This window comes from Bos indicus x Bos taurus, chromosome 21, assembly GCF_003369695.1.
Source record: "Bos indicus x Bos taurus breed Angus x Brahman F1 hybrid chromosome 21, Bos_hybrid_MaternalHap_v2.0, whole genome shotgun sequence".
Taxonomy (NCBI): Eukaryota; Metazoa; Chordata; class Mammalia; order Artiodactyla; family Bovidae; genus Bos; species Bos indicus x Bos taurus.
This window is the reverse complement of record NC_040096.1, coordinates 35,002,068-35,023,945: the sequence shown is the minus strand read 5'-3', so window position 1 is coordinate 35,023,945 and position 21,878 is coordinate 35,002,068. Positions and strand designations below refer to the sequence as shown.

General features: G+C 40.1%; 1 protein-coding gene across 2 annotated transcripts in view; it reads left to right on the top strand.

The window, feature by feature from the left end:
• The window catches only part of STXBP6 (syntaxin binding protein 6), a 277,646-nt gene that overhangs the window by 211,399 nt on the left and 44,369 nt on the right, over window positions 1–21,878 (top strand). For both annotated transcript variants that reach the window (XM_027520726.1, XM_027520727.1), the window contains 2 exons: window positions 5,840–5,970; window positions 6,891–7,056. In XM_027520726.1, coding sequence (XP_027376527.1) covers window positions 5,840–5,970; window positions 6,891–7,056 — 297 coding nt within the window. The remainder of the gene's footprint in view (window positions 1–5,839; window positions 5,971–6,890; window positions 7,057–21,878) is intronic.

Genomic DNA, 21,878 nt, shown 5'->3' with positions numbered 1-21,878 from the left:
TGAATATTCATTGGAAGGACTGATGTTGAAGCTGAAACTCCAATACTTTGGCCACCTGATGCAAAGAACTGACTCATTGGAAAAGACCCTGATGCTGAGAAAGATTGAAGGTGGGAGGAGAAGGGGGCAACAGAGGATGAGATGGTTGGATGGCATCACCGACTCAATGGACATGAGTTTGAGTAAACTCCAGGAGTTGGTGATGGACAGGGAAGCCTGGCATGCTGCAGTTCCTGGGGTCAGACATGACTGAGGGACTGAACTACCTGATCATACAAAGTTCCTGCAATAATATTGACTATATTCCCTATTATGTACATCACATCCCCATGACTTATTTTATAACTGGAAGTTTGTGCCTCTTAATCCCCTTCACCTATTTCATCCAGCCCCTCCCTTTGCCTCCCCTTTGGCGACCACCAGTTTGTTCTCTGTATCCGTGAGTCTGTTTCTGTTTTGTTTTGATTGTTAGCTTTGTTTCTAGATTCCACATATAAATGAATCATACAATATTTGTCTTTATCTGTCTTATTTGACTTAATATAATACCCTTTAGGTCTGTCCATTTTGTTGCAAATGGAAAAAGTTTGCTATTTTATGGCTGTGTAATATCCCACTATATATGTATACAACATCTGATTTGTCTGTTCATCTATTGATGAACACTTAGGCTGCTTCATTATATTGGCTATAGTAAGTAATACTGGAACGAACATAGAGGTGCATGCTGCTGCTGCTGCTGCTAAGTCGCTTCAGTCGTGTCGGACTCTGTGTGACCCCATAGACAGCAGCCCACCAGGCTCCTCCATCCATGGGATTTTCCAGGCAAGAGTACTGGAGTGGGGTGCCATTGCCTTCTCCATAGAGGTGCATATGTCTTCAAATTAGCACTTTTGTTTTCTTTGGATAAATACCCAGAAGTGGAATTCCTGCCTCATATGGTAGTTCTTTTTTTTGATTTTCTGAGGAAACTCCATACTGTTTTCCACAGTGGTGGCACCAGTTAACATTCCAACCAGCAGTCCTGTTTTTTGCACATCTTCACCCACATTTGTTATCTGTTGTCTTTTTGATAACAGCCATTCTGACAGTGTGAAGTGATATCTCATTGTAGTTTTTATTTGCATTTTGAAGACTCTTGAAAGTCCCTTGGACTGCAAGGAGATCCAACCAGTCCATTCTAAAGGAGATCAGTCCTGAGTGTTCTTTGGAAGGAATGATGCTAAAGCTGAAACTCCAGTACTTTGGCCACCTTATGTGAAGAGTTGACTCACTGGAAAAGACTCTGATGGTGGGAGGGATTGGCAGCAGGAGGAGAAGGGGACGACAGAGGATGAGATGGCTGGATGGCATCACCGACTCGATGGACATGAGTTTGAGTGAACTCCAGGAGTTGGTGATGGACAGGGAGGCCTGGCGTGCTGCAATTAATGGGGTCTCAAAGAGTCAGACATGACTGAGCGACTGAACTGAACTGAATAATTAGTGATGCTGAACATGTTTTTATGTGTATGTTGGCCATCGTTATGTCTTCCTTGGGAAACTATCTATTCAGGTCCTCTGCCCATTTTTTAACTGGATTGTTTGTTTTTACTGATACCAAGTTGTGTGAATTCTTTATATATTTTGAATAGTAACCCCTTATCAGAGCTATCATTTGCAAATATCTTTTCCCATTGAGTAAGTTTCCTTTTCATTTTGTTGATGTTTTCCTTCACTGTGCAAAAGCTTTTTAGTTTTGTAGTCGCATTCATTTATTTTTGCTTTTGTTGCCTTTGCCTAAGAAAATAGATCCAAAAAAATCATTCCTAAGACCAGTGTCAGAGACTATACTGCCTATGTTTTTGTCCAGGAGTTTTATGGTTTCAGGTCATATATTTAAGATGTTAATTCATTTTGAGTTTATTTTTGTAAATGCTGTTTTATTCTTTTGCATGTGGATGCAACGTGAAAGTTTTCCCAACACTATTTATTGAAGAGATTGTCTTTTCCCCACTGTGTATTTTTAGATCCCTTGTTGAAATTAATTGACCATATATGCATGAGTTTATTTCTAGATTCTATTCTGTTCCATTGATCTTTGTGTGTGTGTGCCAGTACTGTACAGTTTTGGTTACTGTAACTTTGTAGTATAGTTTGAAATCAGGGCATATAATACCTCCAGCTTTGTCCTTCTTTCTTAAGATTGTTTTGGCAAGGAGTTCTTAAAAGATGGTTCAGCCTTATATATTCCAGTTTGAATGGTCAAGCTGGTTAAAAGGCCAATTTGGGGAAAATCACAGATGTCCTGGTGAGGGATGTTATACTGCCCAGAATGTGGCTGCCTCATGAAACCTCCCTGACTTTCCCCAACTTTACTTTGGTCCTTAAATCCACACCCCCCCCCCCACATACATCTCAGATGACTCCTGTGTCATTTATTCTGTGATGCTTTATTCTCTATAGCATCATTCTTATCTCCTCCTCACCAAAGTTATTGATTGAGAACCACTTCTTTCTTAATATTTGAAAAATCCTCAAAACTTCCTTCTGTATCTTCCATCTAATAAATGCTCCATAAATATTTGTTAAATGAGTAAGCACATAGTTCAGTAGCTGTTAGCACTCAAAGTGCCTCCAAGTCAACTGGAAAGATTTAAAATATGGATGCCAGGACTACATCCCCAAAGATTCTGACTGACAGTGTTGGGTATTTTTGTTGTAAAACTCCCAGGTGATTTTGATGTGTGGGTTGGAGTGGCAAATTAGGGGATGGGGCTGATTCTGGGTAGTCTGCAGTATTACTTGGGAATATCATCATACCCTCTCTAAATGCTTGTATATTTACCTTTTCCTCATGAAAGATGAAGCTATGACAAAATGCCCTGATTATCTCACCTTTAAAGTTTTTCAAAATAATGAATATGAAATCTACCCTCCGGGGTACTGATCCAGATCATTTGGTTGCATTTTCCAGAATGTGCTGTAATTTAGCTGCCCTTGGGAAGGAGAAGGTGAATTGCTGTTTTCACTAGACATCTGGAATTTGACTGAATGACTTATTTTTAACAGCTGTGGATCCGGAAAACACCAAAATAGAAAGGGGTTAAAACATGGCTTCTTCAAACACAGAACTCAGAAAGTCTGGCAATGGCATGATTGTGCAAATGTTTTGATTTCAGAAGGGGGAAGTCTTCATTTAATTCTATATAATGTGTATATAATAATATAATTTTAAGGCACCTGCTTCAAAATAGAAAGTGGGATGTTGGAGATAATAACACTAAACAAAAATTAAACTAAACCGGGCTCAGTGCCCAGGAAAATTATCAGATTCCAAGAACTGGGCAAGGAGTAAACTAATAGAGGGTAAAAAAAGCAGGAATGGATGAAGTCATATCTGCCTCTGTTAAAAATGACCATGAAGCAATGTGATCGCTCGTGAACAATTCCGAGGGGCATTTGTTGGGTGGGTGGAGTTCCTACCCTTCTCATGTTCAGTGACAAACTTCCAGTGGAACTTGCTTTCCTAAAATGTCAGTCCCAAACAGGCCAATAATTACAACCATCATGAATTATGTTTGAACTTTTATTATGCTGTAAACTAGTTGGAAATAAGTGAACCAGTAATAAAAGTAAGAGTTAACTGAAGTCAGAAGGAAAACCTTCATGTTTCCCAGGATGCCTAAATGCCATGTAATTTACATAAACAAGGAAGGAAATCCTCTGTGTGTGTTTAGGGGTGTGGGTCTAATACAGGAACCCATGTTTTCCTGTTATTGCAAAGCATTCTTTAATCTTTTAAGCACATTTTAGGACCCATATATATTCCAGATGTGTTGTTTCCTTTGCTATTAAAACAGCAGAGCAGGGTATGACTATCAGAGAAATTTAGGAGAGTCCCTTTTGTGTCACATGGACACACAAATTAAATGAATTAAGTGGATAGACAGCCCTGGGTAGACTGGTAATATTGCATGAATTTAGTGAGGGGAAAGATTGTTCCTCATGGACTTAAACAGGCTTATATGTGGAGCTGTAGGCCAGACAGGCCATTTGTGGATGGAAGACAATAACATTTCCTTGATCTTGGTTGTTTAAGGGATGATGATTTTTTAACCATGAAAGTAAACGCAATTGGTGTGAAATGTTCATAAGCGTTTAGCCAAAATATAACTGAATCATGGGCATTAAACCTAATCATTATTTGAAATTAAAAAAAAAATGTTTGCTAAATTCTGGTTAGGAACAAAAAGAGAAGGATGGACTGAGATCCTAAAAAAAGCCCAGTCCTAGACCATAGGTTTCTCACCTAAAGGCGGGGTACCCGTATATTTTTGTTCACTTTCCCCTCTTGGTCACTGTTTTTCTGCCTAAATGACCCCAGACACTGAAGCTGTGATAAACTCTGCTGTGTGTGAAGGAGAGCCTTCTTACCACCAACCGTAACTGGCACAGGTACTTTCTGTCCTTCATCCCGCAAGGATTCATTTTGCCATCTGTTGAGCATTGCATGGTTATTTCAAAGTGTGGGATCTGTGGGCTGCTTTGAAACTAAGAAAGAATGTAGCATTGATGTACAGGCTTACTAGGATTGCATTCATTACGAGGAGTGCTTTCCACTTTTCCTGCTTCCTTTAATAGCATCAATTCTATTTAAACTTACAATTCCTACAGCCAGAGCTCAGGAGGAGCTTTGAGGAAAATCCTTTTAAAATACTTAATTACCTCCCCTCCCTTGAGGCTCTAAGTCAAGAAGTAGGCAGACAGGCAAAAGTTCAGAGTGACTCTCTCCTGCTGGCTGGTACTTGATCTCTGTCTGAGAAGTGAGAAGGTCCATCCTCAGCATGGAAGGGAGAACTGACCAAGGCCGAGAGGAGGAACTGCCGCAGGCCTGCAGCTGTGGTAGCCTAAGGAATTCATATGTGGAGGGGGGCCAGGGTTATAATCAGATGCAGATTAGATACAAACTAACTGTACTTTATGTTGAAGCTGAAACTCCAGTACTTTGGCCACCTGATGCGAAGAACTGACTCATTTGAAAAGACCCCGATGCTGGGAAAGATTGAGGGCGGGAGGAGAAGGGGACGACAGAGGATGAGATGGTTGGATGGCATCACCAACTCAGTGGACATGAATTTGAGTAGACTTCAGGAGTTGGTGATGGACAGGGAGGCCTGGAGTGCTACGGTCCATGGGGTTGCAAAGTTCGAATGACTGAACTGAACTATAAGGCTTTTTTTTTTTTTTTTTTTTTTGAGTGAGGTATTTCTTATTCTTTTATCACTGAAGCCTGGAATACTTACACTGGACTGTAGCATTAGAAATATGCATTGTAGTTGCATCAGGGAACCAGTAAACTGTACCTTTAAAAGGTAGCCTTTTCCAGCCACCCCTACCTGATGCTCTCAGCCCTTTGTGCTGCTTTCCCTGCTAACCATCATGGTTTATTTGGAGCCTCCATTAGAGGGGCTTGCTATTAATTGTCCCTGTCGTGTTCAATGTGAGTGGATGAAGGCATCAATGAAGCTGCCCTTACAGTTAAAATTATATTGTAACTGCTCGAGGGTGCAGATTATAACGTCTGTTCCTTTTGAGTTCGCCTCTCACTAAAGGCACACATACTCATTCTTTTTCTGTTTTCCTCTGCTTCTCTTTGTCTCTGCACTTCCCTCTCCCTCTCTCTTCCTTCCCTCTATATTTACACGGATACACATGTATACACACACACACACACAAATATGTCATTTTTTCTCTCTCTTTTATGGCACATATGCATGTAGGCATAAGACAGAAACACCTGTGAATGGGACCAACCCACCCTGCACACTCACTGATCAGAGTGGTCTTCTCTTGGCAGTGACCAACAAGAAACCCACACAGGCATCCATTACGAAGGTCAAACAGTTTGAAGGCTCCACGTCATTTGTGCGGCGGTCACAGTGGATGCTCGAGCAGCTGCGCCAGGTTAACGGCATCGATCCTAATCGGGTGAGTGAACTGTCCAGTGCCGAGCCACGGTGTCCTTCTCTCACAGTGACTCTCTCATTGACCTTGGCAGACTGGTGGGTGTCTGAGTCGTTTTTGACAAGGCTATTTCTCTGTTCCAGTTATGTGGCTGAGACTTTCTGATTCCTGTGCCTGTCTTATGGGAAATTATAAATCTTTTCATCATGTTGGACAGAGGCACCTAAGGAGATGCATATTGAAGAAATGCTAGCTACCTCCAATACAAAGAGCGAAGTGCCAAGTGCAGAGTTCAGATAATCACATCTGTGATTATCAGTATGAAAAACCATGTTCAGCAAAGTTCCATCTGTCTTCTAATGCAATCAGGGATGAGGTTTATTTACCAAAAATCAAATAAATGAACTGCACCTTAAAAATGATGTATTAGAATTCCATTGGATTTAATACATGAAACATTTCATGGTAGAGTTATGTATGCAAGTAAATTTCCTTTGCTTATACACTAACCATATATCAATGATGAGGAAAGATGAAATGTAAAATCAAACTATACACTACAATAATAAGGGATAATCTTTCCCTACCAAAGGTTGGGGACAAGATTAATATTGTTCAGTGCCAGGAACCTGAAGTAATCCTTTTTTGAGCAATGGGAAAGACCATGTATAATCTGAAATAGGATACAAGTTGATATGCGGTTAAGCTAAAGGGACTTCTGTGCTCGTTGCTTCTTGGGGACATCTCAAAACACTGTGAGACAAGAGATCTGCTTGATAAAAAGAGAAAGGTGGACTCTGTGCCCCTGGTGCTAATCAAGATGAACCTTGTGATTAGGAACAAAGTCTCGGAAAAGTTTTAGCCTTTATGAGTCTTAATATGGTAAACTGGAAGCCGCAATTTTTAGAGATGGAGATCATTAATTCTTTCAATGTCTTTTCCAGGATTCTGCAGAGTTTGATTTGTTGTTTGAAAATGCCTTTGACCAGTGGGTAGCCAGCACAGCCTCAGAAAAATGTACCTTCTTCCAGATCCTCCACCACACCTGCCAGCGCTACCTCACAGACAGGAAGCCGGAGTTTATTAACTGCCAGTCCAAAATCATGGGAGGTGAGTGGGCGTTTGAATGCCTTTAGCCATCCCGTTTCCTTCCACTCGCTTTTATATAAAGAGTTAGGTGCTCAGCAGCATAATTAAAGACCAGAAAAAAAGAATCCGGATGCTCAGAGCTGGACTGCCTGAGGACCATTCTGGGAGTTCTGTGTATGCTAAAGACTCAGTGGTATGTTTTCACTCTTATCCAAAAACCAATCTTTTTAAAGGAATTAACCCTTTAGATCAGATTATTTGTACCAGGAGAGGAAGCCTGTCCCTTTATTAGAAAAACCTGTGCATTTGGTTTCCTCACTACCATTTCTATCATTTCATCACAGGACATTTTTAGAGTTGCTTTTTTCCTAGTATTTCTCAAGATGTTTTACAACTATTGATATGAATATGCCTACAGATCCAGTTCCTTCTCTCAAATAGCAACCAGTCTCTCATTTATTCCTTAATTGGCAGACAGAGCTGACTTAGGATGAGAGCTGTAAGCCAGCCTTATAGGAGCAAGTACCAGTACGGGAACGTTAATGAGAAATGTTTAGAGGGTGCTTAGCACATTTCCGGAGAAGGCAATGGCACCCCACTCCAGTACTCTTGCCTGGAAAACCCATGGAGGGGGAGCCTTGAAGGCTGTAGTCCATGGGGTCGATAAGAGTCAGACACAACTGAGCGACTTCACTTTCACTTTTCACTTTCATGCATTGGAGAAGGAAATGGCAACCCACTCCAGTGTTCTTGCCTGGAGAGTCCCAGGGACAGAGGAGCCTGGTGGGCTGCCGTCTATGGGGTCGCACAGAGTCGGACACGACTGAAGCGACTTAGCAGCAGCAGCAGCAGCAGCATGTTTCTTCTAGGTGGCGTTTCTTTTTAGAGAATTGAAACTGCTGAAAGTGTAAAGCCTTGCCAGTCACTCAGAGTTAAGGAAGAGTATGTATATCATTGATCTTTTCACTGATATGTTCTCCTGGTTTTGAAAGCATCTTCTAAAAAAAAAAAAAAAAGTACCAACTTTGTCTTAATCAAATGTCAAGTGAAGGTCACATTAGAAACATTACATTTTCCCCTTGAGCTATATATATCTTTCATATGAATATGAGGCAGAATCCATCATTCTGTCCTAATGGCTGCTGTGCACACTGTCACTTAGCCATTAGTCCACTAGATGTGGTGGGAGAAAATGCTGTCAGCACTTCATTATTATCCGCTGAAGTGTCAGCGTGCTTCTGACATAGGAAGTTGCTCACACCATACGAACCTTGAAAAGCCTCTCAAATGCTGATGCAGACCTTTGTGTTATAGCTGCTTTAATTAGTCCTAGAAAAACAGAAGAGGTGATGAGTGCATATTTTCTTCAATGTGGCTGCATCCTATGAACAAAAGTGAAAAAACTATTAGACACAAATGTTGAAAGAAAAGGAAATATCAAACACTGACCTCTTACTGTTTGGAAGATATAATGAGGTAGAACCCCCTCTCCTGTCTGTGGCATCAGTGCTGATCAAATGAATTGTGCTTTGAAAGTCCAGCCTTAACAGACTTGGCCAAAGGTCAGAGGACCCAGGCTGAGGACCACAGATGGCCATGTTCTCAGGGAATGGAAAATTGGCAAGGAAATTCCAGCTTTCCCTCATTCTTCATTAGAATTTTCTGTCCCATCCTAGAATCAAACTTGCTTCTTGATCTTATGCTAGGAAACATTTTCCCCGTCGGTAGCAGTGTAGTATCGTCAGTTGCTTGCCTAGCTAGCACTTGAGCAGAGTCTCCTCTAAAAAAACAGTGTGACATATGGATTTGAAATTTCGGTTGCCCTTGGAGACAGACTTCCCTCGAGCACTCCACTCCTCCAGGTGCCATACGGGAGGCAGACAGCGTCAGAAGCCGAAGTGGTTCCATGGGGATGACTGCATTTCCTCAGAATGGAAGCAGGGTGTTTGGGTGGGGGCAGGGGACAGACTCTTTGCACCGTCCTTCGAAGGTTAAGGAGAGCTTTGGGAACTTCCCTTCCTCCTCCCCTAAAGGGCAGCACTAGGTAGCCTTCTTCCCTCTTGTCTCTGAAGCTCTCATTTCTTCTCTCAGAACAACCCGTTTCATTCCTTCATTCACTCATCTGCCAGTCACAACAGCATGTAGGTACTGAGTATCCACTCTGAGCTAGCCACTCTCTACATCCTTGATGTGGAGAATTATTCTATAGTTGGCCCCTTAACAGACCCTAATCGCCACCACTCAAACCCCAGACTGGCAGGTCCCTAAGAGCCTTTCCATATGCATTGTTGTGTGCATGCATGCTGGGGCGCTTCCCACTGTATGCAGCTGCCAGCTGCTTCTGTTATTGACCCAGTATTTTGATATCTTCCACCACCCTATGAACCCCAAATTATGCCGAGTTGAGACAAGAATCTGCATATTCGGTGTCAAATTGTTGGTCTGTGTAGTGCATGAAACTGAAGACTGATATCCTGTTGTAAGAAAAAGTTCACGAGTCCAAGTCCAGAATTGTCTCCACCTCTGGGATCATGTGTCTCTCTTCTTCCGTAGACCTCGGTTTTCCCTGATGTAACATGTGGAGGTTAGTTTAAATGAGTTCCAAAATTTGTCAGGCCTGTCATTTGAGAATCTATAGTTTTTGAGGTATGGCTTTATTGTATAGGTTAATCACTGCTTAATAATCCAATAAAGATTTAGTGCAGTTAGATACTGCCTGGTTCTGGATTCTAAGGAAGGCCAAAACGCTGGAACTAAGCACATTGCACTTTGTTGGCAGCACGCAGTGCTTAATGAGGACAGCCTGTCTTATTTAAACAGTTGTCTTTCCTTGATAACAGTTGTACCAGCACACCCTGGCTAATTAGCATGCTGATTAGGCTTCCTTTCTGCCAGTTATCACAATTCACAGACAGAAAAATTGTGTGGTTTTTGGGTCACTGCATTCTGACACCTTTAACTTTAAGGGTACCTACCCCAGCTTCAACAGGTGAGATCTATTCCAAATTTCAAAAATCTTCTGGTCTGTCCTTATGGTATGGGCTACAAGTGCTAGACGTGGTGGTTTTCCCCGCTGTGAAATGTGGTAGATCTTGTTAATTTTAGAGAACTGGTAAGTGTCAGTGTGCTGTCCTCCACCTCCATTCTGTACATGTTATCTCATTTAGTTTTTACAGCAGCCTTTGGAAATGCAACTTATTATCTCCATTTTACTGAGAAGGAAATAGGATCAGAGGGATCAGTAAATAACTTGCCAACAGTCATATAGCCTTTGTCCTCAAGTGGCAGAGCTAAAATTCAAACACAGGCCCTCTCTAAGAACATCTTTTTCAGAGCCACGAAATGGTACATTCCAGGGAACATCATTGATACTGTCTTTGGTATAAATGGTACTCCCTAAAGTTGTTTAGGAATTTGGGGATATATTTTAGCCAGCATATTCCTAGGTATTAAAAAAGGGAGCTAAGTGGAGAGGGTCAGAGATATGAGAAGTTTTAACTGTTTTCTTACTTTTATTGCAGTATACAATTAATATAATAACTTAAGCACTTTTGTTTCTGCTCTAAGAATGAAGGAATCATCAGGGCCTTTAAAATCATCTTGCTTGTTGTTTCTTTTTGGTTCATAATAATTTCAACATATTAAAATGGCGAAGATTGCTGGAGTCCTGGCCACTCACCAGGCCTCTTAGGTATTTTGTTTCTAGTCCAACCTATCCTTGGAAAAACTGAAGCCATTTGAATGATATTTTGAAGAACAGATCTGCCTGACTGAACCACACTTTCTTTAATACCAGTTGTGATAGGATTGTCATTTATGTATCTACAATTCCATGGAATTCTGCTCTTACATTTATTGATTGTGTATATTCCAGATGGCCAGCTGTTTCTTTTTCCCATGGGGAAAGTCAGTTACACAGAAATAAATTCTTTGGCTTGTTTGAAATTCTCTCCTCCAAACATGTTATTTCCTTCTCTCCAGAGGATAGACTGGGAGCTCTGATCTTCTCGTGTTGGTTATAGGATCCAGGAGACATGTCCAAAGTCTGCAGTTGTGAAGACCCCCATAAATTGAAACAGGGAGGGATGTTCTGAGCAGGTGTGAGGCAGGAAGCATTGGTTTCTGCAGTCAGCATCTTTTCAGCCATCTTCTCTTCTTTGGATGGTTAGAAGACTTTGTCCTCAAGCCTTGGTCATTCCTACTTTCCACTCTACCTCTCTCTTAATTTATTCAAGGTCAGTTACCTTAAAAAACACAAAGTCATTCATTCAGTTGCTGGGTCCCTAAGCTACCAAGCCATCTACAAAGATGCAAGGCAGAGGTGTAGAGCCAGTCTGGCTGCTGGAATGTTATGTAGCGTTAGGAACAACAGGACCCTGCAGGTGAAGTCTTAGCTTCATATAGCTTACTTTTTGTAAGATAGTAGCTTTTTTCTGCCTGTTATAAGCAGAGTTGATAATATAGATGATATACTGTCATATCTGGACAAGGAAATGGCTGCCCACTCCAGTATTTTTGGCTGGAAAATCCCATGGATAGAGGAGCCTAATAGGTTACAGTCTGTGAATTCACAAGAGTCAGACACGACTTAGCAACTAAACCAGCACCACCACTATGATGATGATATATTTGTACTACAAAGATGCCTTGAAGGAATTAATCACATATGTTGAACTTTAGAAGAGACATTTACTTTCAATTAATTTATTAAAAAAAAAAAAAAAAACCATGGTCTGCCCCAAATACTAGCAACAGTTTACTTATAACGGACCTGTTGTATTAAGTCTAGGTCCCAAGGGGAACTTTGGTTTTCTCTCTGCATTCTTCTTAATAAAATGTGATCAAATCCCACACAGTTCCCCATTGTTATTTTATTTACACTGACCTTCTGTAAGGATTGCTGCTGCTGCTAAGTCGCTTCAGTCGTGTCTGACTCTGTGCGACCCCATAGACGGCAGCCCACCAGGCTCCCCGTCCCTGGGATTCTCCAGGCAAGAACACTGGAGTGGGTTGCCATTTCCTTCTCCAGTGCAGGAAAGTTAAAAGTAAAAGTGAAGTTGCTCAGTCGTGTCCGACTCTTAGCGACCCCATGGACTGCAGCCCACCAGGCTCCCCCGTCCATGGGATTTTACTGTTGCCCTATTATTTTTATGCCCAAATCTGTGAACTAAGGAAATCTTGAATGGTTTTGGCAACTTCTGTGTTAGAACCACCAAATAGATGCTTTGTAAACCTATTTTCTTTTTTAGAAAGTATGGTAAATTATTTGCAGAAAGAAATTAATTTATTCCTTGAGGCAAGGTTCCATTTAAACTGAAGCATGTCCTACAATTTTCTTGGGTTCTGAGGCTAAGCGCCTCTGGCTAACTCATTCAGTTACCTCTCCCTCTTTCCTCTGTTCTGTGTGGGTCATTGTTCAGTGAACCACATCTAGACTGAGGTCCAGTTGTTCACATAAGCATTTACTCAGCACCAGCTCTCTGTCAGGTCTTGAGCTACCTGTGGACATCCAGCAACCAGGTAGGCACCTTTGCCAACTTTACTTACCTTCCTGGGGGGGTCATCAGGTGTAAACAGATATCAAACAATATGATATACCAAGGGGATGGCTGAGCTGCATTTAAAAGGATAGTTAATAGTTGACAGACACATAAGGGCAGGATGAAGTGAGTTCTCTCTTGCAACACTTAATCCAGACAGTGTCATTTCAGTGTTGGCTAGATTCAGAATTTGAAATGTGGCAGATTGTTTTTCCACAAAGCAGACTATTTGTAAGTGTCATGTATTTTTATCGTCATCAAAGGGTATTTCTTTAGCATTGTCCATCAACGTGCAGACCTTCAGATGAGGGTATAAAGTGAAGCCTTCTTAGCTATATTAGAATTCCAGGGACACATATGTCTCTGATGTCCCCTTCATAGCAGGCTAGCCCTCATTCACCCCTGCTGATTGGTGTGCTAAAGTGAAAGTCGCTCAGTCATGTCCAACTCTTTGCGACCTCATGGACTATACAGTCCGTGGAATTCTCTAGGCCAGAATACTGGAATGGGTAGCCTTTCCCTTCTCCAGGGGATCTTCCCAATGCAGGGATGGAACCCAGGTCTCCCGCATTGCAGGTGAATTCTTTACCATCTGAGCCACCAGGGAAGCCCTGGTATGCTAAAGGAGAACCAAATGGCTTTCCTCTGGAGTCCCCTGGGCTGGAACGAATCTCAGGATGCAGACTGTGACTTTGTATTGTACTTTTCTCCCAAACACTGTAGGAACATACCCCTGAGCAAGGTGTGCAAATATTTTACCTTGTGAGTGCCCTGGGTGTGGGCATGTGTAAGGTGAGGTGACAGATGATGACACAGAGCACATGTATGCATCCTAAGAGTGTGCTTTTTTTTTTCTTAATTGAAGGATAATTGCTTTACAGAATTTTGTTGTTTTCTGTCAAACTTCAACATGAATCAGCCATAGGTATACGTATATCCCCTCCCTTTTGAAACTCCCTCCCATCTCCTGCCCCATCCCATCCCTCTAGATTGATACAGAGCCCCTGTTTGAGTTTTCTGGGCCATACAGCAAATTCCCATTGGCTATCTATCTATTTAATGTAAGTTTCCACGTTACTCTTTCCCTACATCTCACCCTCTCCTCCCCTCCCCCTATGTCCGTAAGTCTGTTCTCCATGTCTGTTTCTCCATTGCTGCCCTATAAATAAATTCTTCAGTACCATTTTTCTAGATTCTGTGTATAGAATACGTTAGAATACGTATAGAATCATATAAGTAAAATAGAATCGTTAGAATACAATATTTATCTTTCCTAAGAGGAAAAGATAAAAGATAAAACAAAAAGATTTTGTTTTTCTTATGGAAAAACAAAAGTGATGTATACAGTCATTCTTAATCCAAATATATTAATAGAGTGCTCTAATAGAATCTGTCACATTTGCTGTGATTTTTATATTTCTTCCAGATGTCTTGATGTTTTCTGTCAATGAATAATGGTTTTGTGGGATGTGAACCTTGCACTCCTACACATACTCTGACCGTGGGCACAGTATAAAGAGTTGCTTATTTCTCAAGAATACCTTCATGTGTAATTTTGCCCCCACCACTAAAACTTTAACGTACTCAGGGATTCAGCGGACATGCTCTAGTGATTACAATTCACATACCAAGTGGAATTGTATTAAAAAACCATATTGTTGTTGATGGCCTGTAGATACAGAGCAGGGGAGGAGGCCAGGCTGCTTAGATCATTTACTGTTGTGAGAGAGTCAGGAAGTTTTCCAATAGCTCTTAAGATCTAGAGGAATCCATATCGTAGTTCCTCCAGTGAGTTTTTGTTACCCTTTAGGAAATAACAAAGGAACAAACTTCAGTTATCCTCTGCCATGTACAAACAAGGAAAGTGATTTATGAGGAATTGCCTGAGATCCCAGAGCTCATAAGGGATGGAGCTCTACCACGGTCAGGGCTTCTCATTTATTCCACGTTCATTCATTGGAGACCTGGACTTTCAAGTTCCCTCAATAAACCCAGGCTTCTTTTCTTTATGTTGATTCTGCCAAACAGAAGAGAGAGTCCCAATTTAACAAGATATGTATGAGACTCAAAAATTCCATCTGGCAGTTCTCTGTAGATGTCTGTTAGTGATATTAATCATAAACCCGTACAGACTTTAGCCACCACTCTCTCATCACTCCATCCTCTTTGTTGCAGCTAATACCATCTTTTCCTAGAGAACTTGATATTTTATATAAGACTTGCTTTCTTAGAAACTTTTTGGAGAGAGAAATTAAAAATAGAAACCAACGATTACACATCAATAAGAATAACAGTACAAATATTTAAAATATACAACTGGAAAAGCCCAGTTTGGGGGCTTTTTTGTTTTGGTTATTGGGATCCCACCAGTGTAACTACTGCACCAAACACAATTGAGATATATGGTGCTACACAAACTGCTAACAACCATCTGACATTGACTGAGTGCTCTTAGGAGCAGAACACTGTAGCAGAAGCTATGAGATGTCTATCTGATTCTTTATGTATTTTTTAAATTTAGGACAATATTACCCACGGTTATGTTGGAGATTTTGTATGCTTTCCCATGTTTTCTGGTAGTCATTCTACTTTATCTCATTCCCAAAAGGTGAATTAAAAGCAGATGCTTTTATTTTCAGTGAGAAAATTGAAGTAACGAAGGACTAGTTCCTTAGGTTCCACCCAAATCTGTACATGATATAAATGACTAGTAACTAAAGAAAAATGGGTCACAGATGTGATTTTTTATTTTCTCTTTTTCATTGCTCACTGACTGTAAGCTACACTGAAATACATGCTGTGAAACAGCTGGTGGGTTATGGGGAGTCATCCTGAGCCTGGAGTGACTTCGTGCATTAAGGGCTTTTTGAATCATATCTCACCATCAAAATCTTGAACCAAACCAAAGCTCCAGGAGAGGACTTCCAAGGTATCATTTATTGGTGTGACAAGGATCATGAACATATTTTGTCTATCCCATGGTTAAATAATCTGAAACAGATGAGAGCCATTTCTACTTTCATAATGAACTAGAACACATTAATTGCCCATCTTGATATAGTGGAAATAACACAGACTAGATTCACTTAGCTCTGTTTTTGATGGCTGTCACTCTGTAACCTTCTCTAAGATGCTCACCTTATACCCAGCCTCTCTGTGCTTTTTTGTATTATGGATAGCAACATATACCTTGAAGGAATGGTGTGGGGATTAAACTGAATTTTAAAATATTCAACCAGGATTTCTGCAAAGTGCTAGTACATGTCTGAATATTTTGTTTAAAAAACATGGAAATTATGTATACCTGTTCATAATATCATGATGTCTTCCAGGATATTTATCAAAGTCCTTTCTTATGAAAGAAGTAAGAAAATATTCTTAAACTTTCCTAATCCATGTTTGGCCTTAAGAATTGCAAAAACAAACCGCAGTAACTTTTTTTGTTCCAGCTGGGAAGGAGCTAAGCTATATTATAAATATTTCAAATGTCTGGAATGCTGAGTTGTTTGCCATGGTTTATAGAATGCTGAATGTGTTGCATTTTATGTTTGACATTTATAGAATGCATATGGTACTGCTGACTTTACCAGAACAACGATGTTTAAAATATTGAGTGATACTGTGCCAGAGATCAGGGCACAATATTCAGATCTTCTGGTAGGAAAGAAAAACCTTGAAACACATTTTGTGAACTTTATAAGAACATAGAAATGTCCTTTTTCCACCAACATATCTTCAACCTAGGGCATTTCTTTGAGTCCAGTTCTCTTTACACAGCCCCAAAAGGACATATATCAGAGGTTAAATTGTTTAATATTGTTGGTCATGAAGTAGTACTTTCCAAAATAGATATAAAAGTCATGCTGCCTGATGCCTACCCATACTTCTAGATTTACAGAGAAGTACAATTTTTAAAAGAATTTTGGAGATTTAAGTTTACCAATCACTTTGCTACATGTTTTAAAATCTTCATAATTTCATGAAACAAACTTTAACACCAAAAGATAAAAAGGACATATCTCTGAGAATAAAGGGCTATTCCTTAAATTGGAAACATTTAGCTTTATGAAAACATTACTACATCTGGTTCTGGTTCTTATTTTTCCTAGTTCACATAGACCAATAAAAACTCCGTCATCACCTGGCCTTTAAAAGTTGCTGCTCTGCTGTAACGTAGAAGCATCAAGAACTAAAAATTACTTGGAATTTTAGTGAAGAGAAGCTGTGAATTCTCAAGAACAGTAACTGGGTCTAAAAATGGTCATTTATGATTTGTCAAATTCATTCCCACTCTGGGGAAACCCACTCAGCACACATCCTTTGGATAGTACAGACAGAACAGATAATCCTCAGGGTGAAGGCTGTAGTCTGATTCCTTACTTGGAATAGAGATAAGGAACTTGTGCATAGTACCTGAGAAACTACCCAGGAATACGAGATTTCTAAAACCTTTGGTGAAAAGGTAAATAAAATGATGTTTTTTCCCTAACATTATATCCTAGCCTTTCAAAAATTTCGGCTTTGTATTTGATGATTAAAATAAGACTAAGTCTCTAAATTTATCATAAGTAGTTACTTGAAATTTAGACATTGATGTAAATCTGAAGTTGAAGACTTTTCAGATTTATAAGACCAAAACATTTCTCACCCTTCTATTTACAATATGCCTACCCAGGGTTGGGTTTATAGGTGTCATGCAAGAGGCAAGAGCATTACAATTGCCAAATTTAGGAAGCAAAAGTAGAAGATGCACAATAAAATTTGAGTATAAGATAAACAAGGGATAACTTTTTAGTATAAGTATACCACATGCAGTATTTGGGGCAACCAAAAAATTATCCATTGTTTGTCTGAAATTCAGATTTTACTGAGCATCCTGTATTTTATCTGGCAACCTTCATGGGCATCCCAGTTTCTAGCTATTGTAACCAATATGGAAAACAAAATAAGTTAGCTGTTACATAGATAAGTAAACTTTACGATGGCCAGTTATTAGGACTTTAAGAAATGTTGAGATGGACAACTCCCAGGCATAATGTTAGATTAGCTGTTCAAAGATACAGACAGAAAAAAATATGAGACAGGCTGCTAAAGAAGCAGTTGAAAGACCTGCAAGGATTCATGTCTTATTGTGGTTATTCTACTTAGAAAAATGCTGTTAAGTGCAAATGAAAGTAGTAATCAGTATAGAAATTCCACTAAAGCTCTTTAGTAATCCAACATGAGATCCCTGGTTAAATGTGCACAGGGAAAAAAGCTCAGTCTTGGGTCTGAATGTCTTTCGCTTGGTTTTGAGCAGTTAGTTTCCTGCAAAACAGTAACAGGAGTCTGCCATTGACTTCTGGGGACACCAGCAGACCAAAGGCTCCCATTTATGGAGAAAAGAGTAAGAAGCTCTGGGTCTCAAGAACTAGAAAAGGTGCTGCTTTAAAAATTTAGCCTCTTCTCTGACCTGTCTGATGGTTTTCTTAGTAATAGAAGTGACTGGGCTACAAAGAATCCTTTGTCAAACCCTTGCCTGCAAGCTCTGGCTCACCTTTATCCATCACACTGTCCATCTGTACCCGCCTCTCACTGTCAGGTAAATGAGCATGGAAGGTAACCCTTAGCTTTTGGTTGGTTGGTTTGCTTGGGTTTTATTCTAGCTCCATACGAGTATAACATCCAAAGGTGATGCTACTCTAGGTTCCAAGAAACATTCAGTGGGTCCTACTTGTGAAAAGGAAAGAATATCTTCAATAGTTCCTAACTGTGAGAGCACATTGAGCACAAACACTTCAACTACAACGCTTGAGTGGCAGGAAGGCAATCAAGTAAGTGTATCACTAAATGGAGGTAAAACATGTTTTAGGCAAAGAATGAGGAGAAATCTTCATTGGCTAAGGGATTTGTTTACTTTGTCTAACTTTTGAATGGTTCAGTTCAGTTCAGTCGCTCAGTTGTGTCCGACTCTTTGCAACCCCATGAATCACAGCACGCCAGGCCTCCCTGTCCATCACCAACTCCCGGAGTTCACTCAGACTCATGTCCATCGAGTCAGTGATGCCATCCAGCCATCCCATCCTCTGTCGTCCCCTTCTCCTCCTGCCCCAATTCCTCCCAGCATCAGAGTCTTTTCCAATGAGTCAACTCTTCGCATGAGGTGGCCAGACTTTCAGCTTCAGCATCATTCCCTCCAGAGAAATCCCAGGGCTGATCTCCTTCAGAAGGGACTGGTTGGATCTCCTTGCAGTCCAAGGGACTCTCAAGAGTCTTCTCCAACACCACAGTTCAAAAGCATCAATTCTTTGGCGCTCAGCCTTCTTCACAGTTGAACTCTCACATCCATACATGACCACAGGAAAAACCATAGCCTTGACTAGACAGACCTTTGTTGGCAAAGTTATGTCTCTGCTTTTGAATATGCTATCTAGGTTGGTCATAACTTTCCTTCCAATGAGTGTCTTTTAATTTCATGGCTGCAGTCACCATCTGCAATGATTTTGTAGCCCAAAAAAATAAAGTCTGACACTGTTTCCACTGTTTCCCCATCTATTTCCCATGAAGTGATGGGACCAGATGCCATGATCTTCATTTTCTGAATGTTGAGCTTTAAGCCAGCTTTTTCACTCTCTACTTTCACTTTCATCAAGAGGCTTTTTAGTTCCTCTTCACTTTCTGCCAGTTATGAGGTGACAAATGCATGCATTTTAAACTTAGTGGATGCTGCTGGTGGGAAAGCAACTACTTATGTTTCTGTTATTTAAATTCATGAAAAGTGAAGGTGTTAGTCACTCAGTCATGTCCCATTCTTTGCAATCCCATGGACTATAGCCCACCAGGCTCCACTGTTCATGGAATTCTGCAGGCAAGAATACTGGAGAGGGTAGCCATTATCTTCTCTAGGGGATCTTCCCAACCCAGGTCTCCTGCACTGCAGGTGGATTCTTTACCATCTGAGCCACTAGGGAAACCCATATTTAAATTCATAGTCATGCCAAAAAGACAGTAGTAAGAAAGACTCAGAGTATTTCTGAGTTTAGATACCTAAGCAGAAGTTGATTGTTCATACTTTGAGAAAATCCAAGTGTCATAATTATTCATAATACCATGCCCTGCAGAAAAGACCTTTCAAGTAGAATGAATACACTCCTCATTGAATGTGGTTGTGAACATTCTGGTCAGGATCAGCTTCATGTCCCTTATCTCCCAGAGAATTAAACAGGACAGAGTGTGGTGGGTAAAAATCAGGGGCATTACATGCTTCACATACAAGTATTGCACCAGACCTATCTTGTGATTATTTATGCTATTATATATTATTTCTTCTATCAGTGTCTCCTATGGACCTTATTTTCACAGTTGGTTGATTTTATTGATCTTCTTTCCAGTTTCCATTATAAGAGGTTGAGACTTAAAGAGGAGAATAAAAGATGTTTTTCACAAGGTCAGAGTGGATTCACACATCTGATAAAAGGCAAAAGTTTGTCTTGATGGTTGGCTTCCAGGCATGTTAGGTCTTTTGGACACCAAGTAAAGGAGAGGAAAAACACTTGTAATTTTGAGAAGGTCTTTGTGGTGTTAATATATAATCCTTATCTATTTTTTGTAAGCTTTTGACTTTCAAACTTGAATAAGATACAATAGAGTATAATTGTTTAAAGGCTTACATCATTTAAAAGCAAATGTTACTGATTACACTCCAATACAAAATAAAAAGTGTAATTAGAAAAAGCAAATGTTTATCGTAAGAGTTACTGAGTAAAATGTATTTTTTTCTATCTGCAATGAGTTTACCATCTTGGTCATCACCTAATGATGCTCTATCAAATTGTCACAAACTTAGTGACTTTATAACAACACACGTTTATTATCTTGTAGTTCTGGAGGTCAGAACTCTGGAATGAGTCATCAGGCTGAGTTCCTTCTATCGGTGCTAGGAAAGAGTTTGCTTCCTTGTCTTTTCCACCTTCTGGAGGCTGCGTGTATTCCAAGGTGTGGGCCTTTTCCTCCATCTTCAGAATCTCCAGTGTAGCATCTTCAAATCTCTCTCTGCTTTTTATGCTCCTGCCTCTCTAATCAAGACCCCTGTGGTTATATTGGTTGACCCAAGGAATTTGGATAATCTTTCCATCTGAAGATCCTTAAGCATAGGTGCAAAGTCCCTTTTACCATGTAAGGCATGGACGAAGGAGCCTGGAAGGCTGCAGTCCATGGGGTCGCTGAGGGTCAGACATGACTGAGCAACTTCACTTTCACTTTTCACTTTCATGCATTGGAGAAGGAAATGGCAACCCACTCCAGTGTTCTTGCCTGGAGAATCCCAGGGACGGGGGAGCCTGGTGGGCTGCCGTCTATGGGGTCGCACAGAGTCAGACATGAACAAATACATAGGTTCCACGAATTAGGACGTGGGCATCTTTGTGAAGCTGATGTTCTGCCTACTGTACTATTTTTCTAAGAGCTATAATATACACTATTGTATAATAATGTCCTACATTTAATCTTTTTCCTTTCATAATATATACTTTTAAATACTTTCTATACTTGTACTAAAGTATTATAATTTAAAATATTTAAATTTCAAAGCATGTAAGCTTTTTAGGAAGACCCAGTACTTAAGTGGCTGAAAGGGCTTATCTTGTAGCTCCTTACTTTACCAACTGGGATATTTGTACCTCGGCCCTTTCTCTTCACTTAAGGAATTGATTTTCCTTAATAATTACACAGGTTTTTTACAAGTTTCTAGGATATCTTAGTATTTAAAGCTTTCAATGATGAAAATGTTGTAGACCATTTGGTTTTGTTAAAAATCATCCTTTTCCTTGATATTTCCCTTACTTCCATCTCAGAAAATGATCTTTTATGTCCTCCATGTAAATACCTTGGTGACATTCCTCTTGAGACTGACAATTCCTCTTCAGCTTTCATAAAAAATATCAAGGTCAAGTGTATTTAACACATACTCATCAGATAAGTTCACATTAACTGGTTGGATTTATCTCTTTAATTCAACGTTCATTTAGAAGTGATCTGACATGAGCCCCTGAAGTGCAATTAGCATATTAATTCAGCAGTTTTCTGTACTAGTTATGGTGTCTTTTTCCTTCAGCATAGTGTTGTTTCTTAAACTTTGTCTTCCCAGCATGGTATGTCACACACTGGAAAGGAAAAGACTGCACAGATCTGGGTTTGAATTTGTGATCTGTCATTCACTGTCCGTGGATGAGTTACTTAAACTGTAAGCTTGACTTCCTGTTCTTAAACAGAATAATTATGCTTCTTCCATAGGGTTGTTGTAAGATTTTTAAATAAGGTCATTTG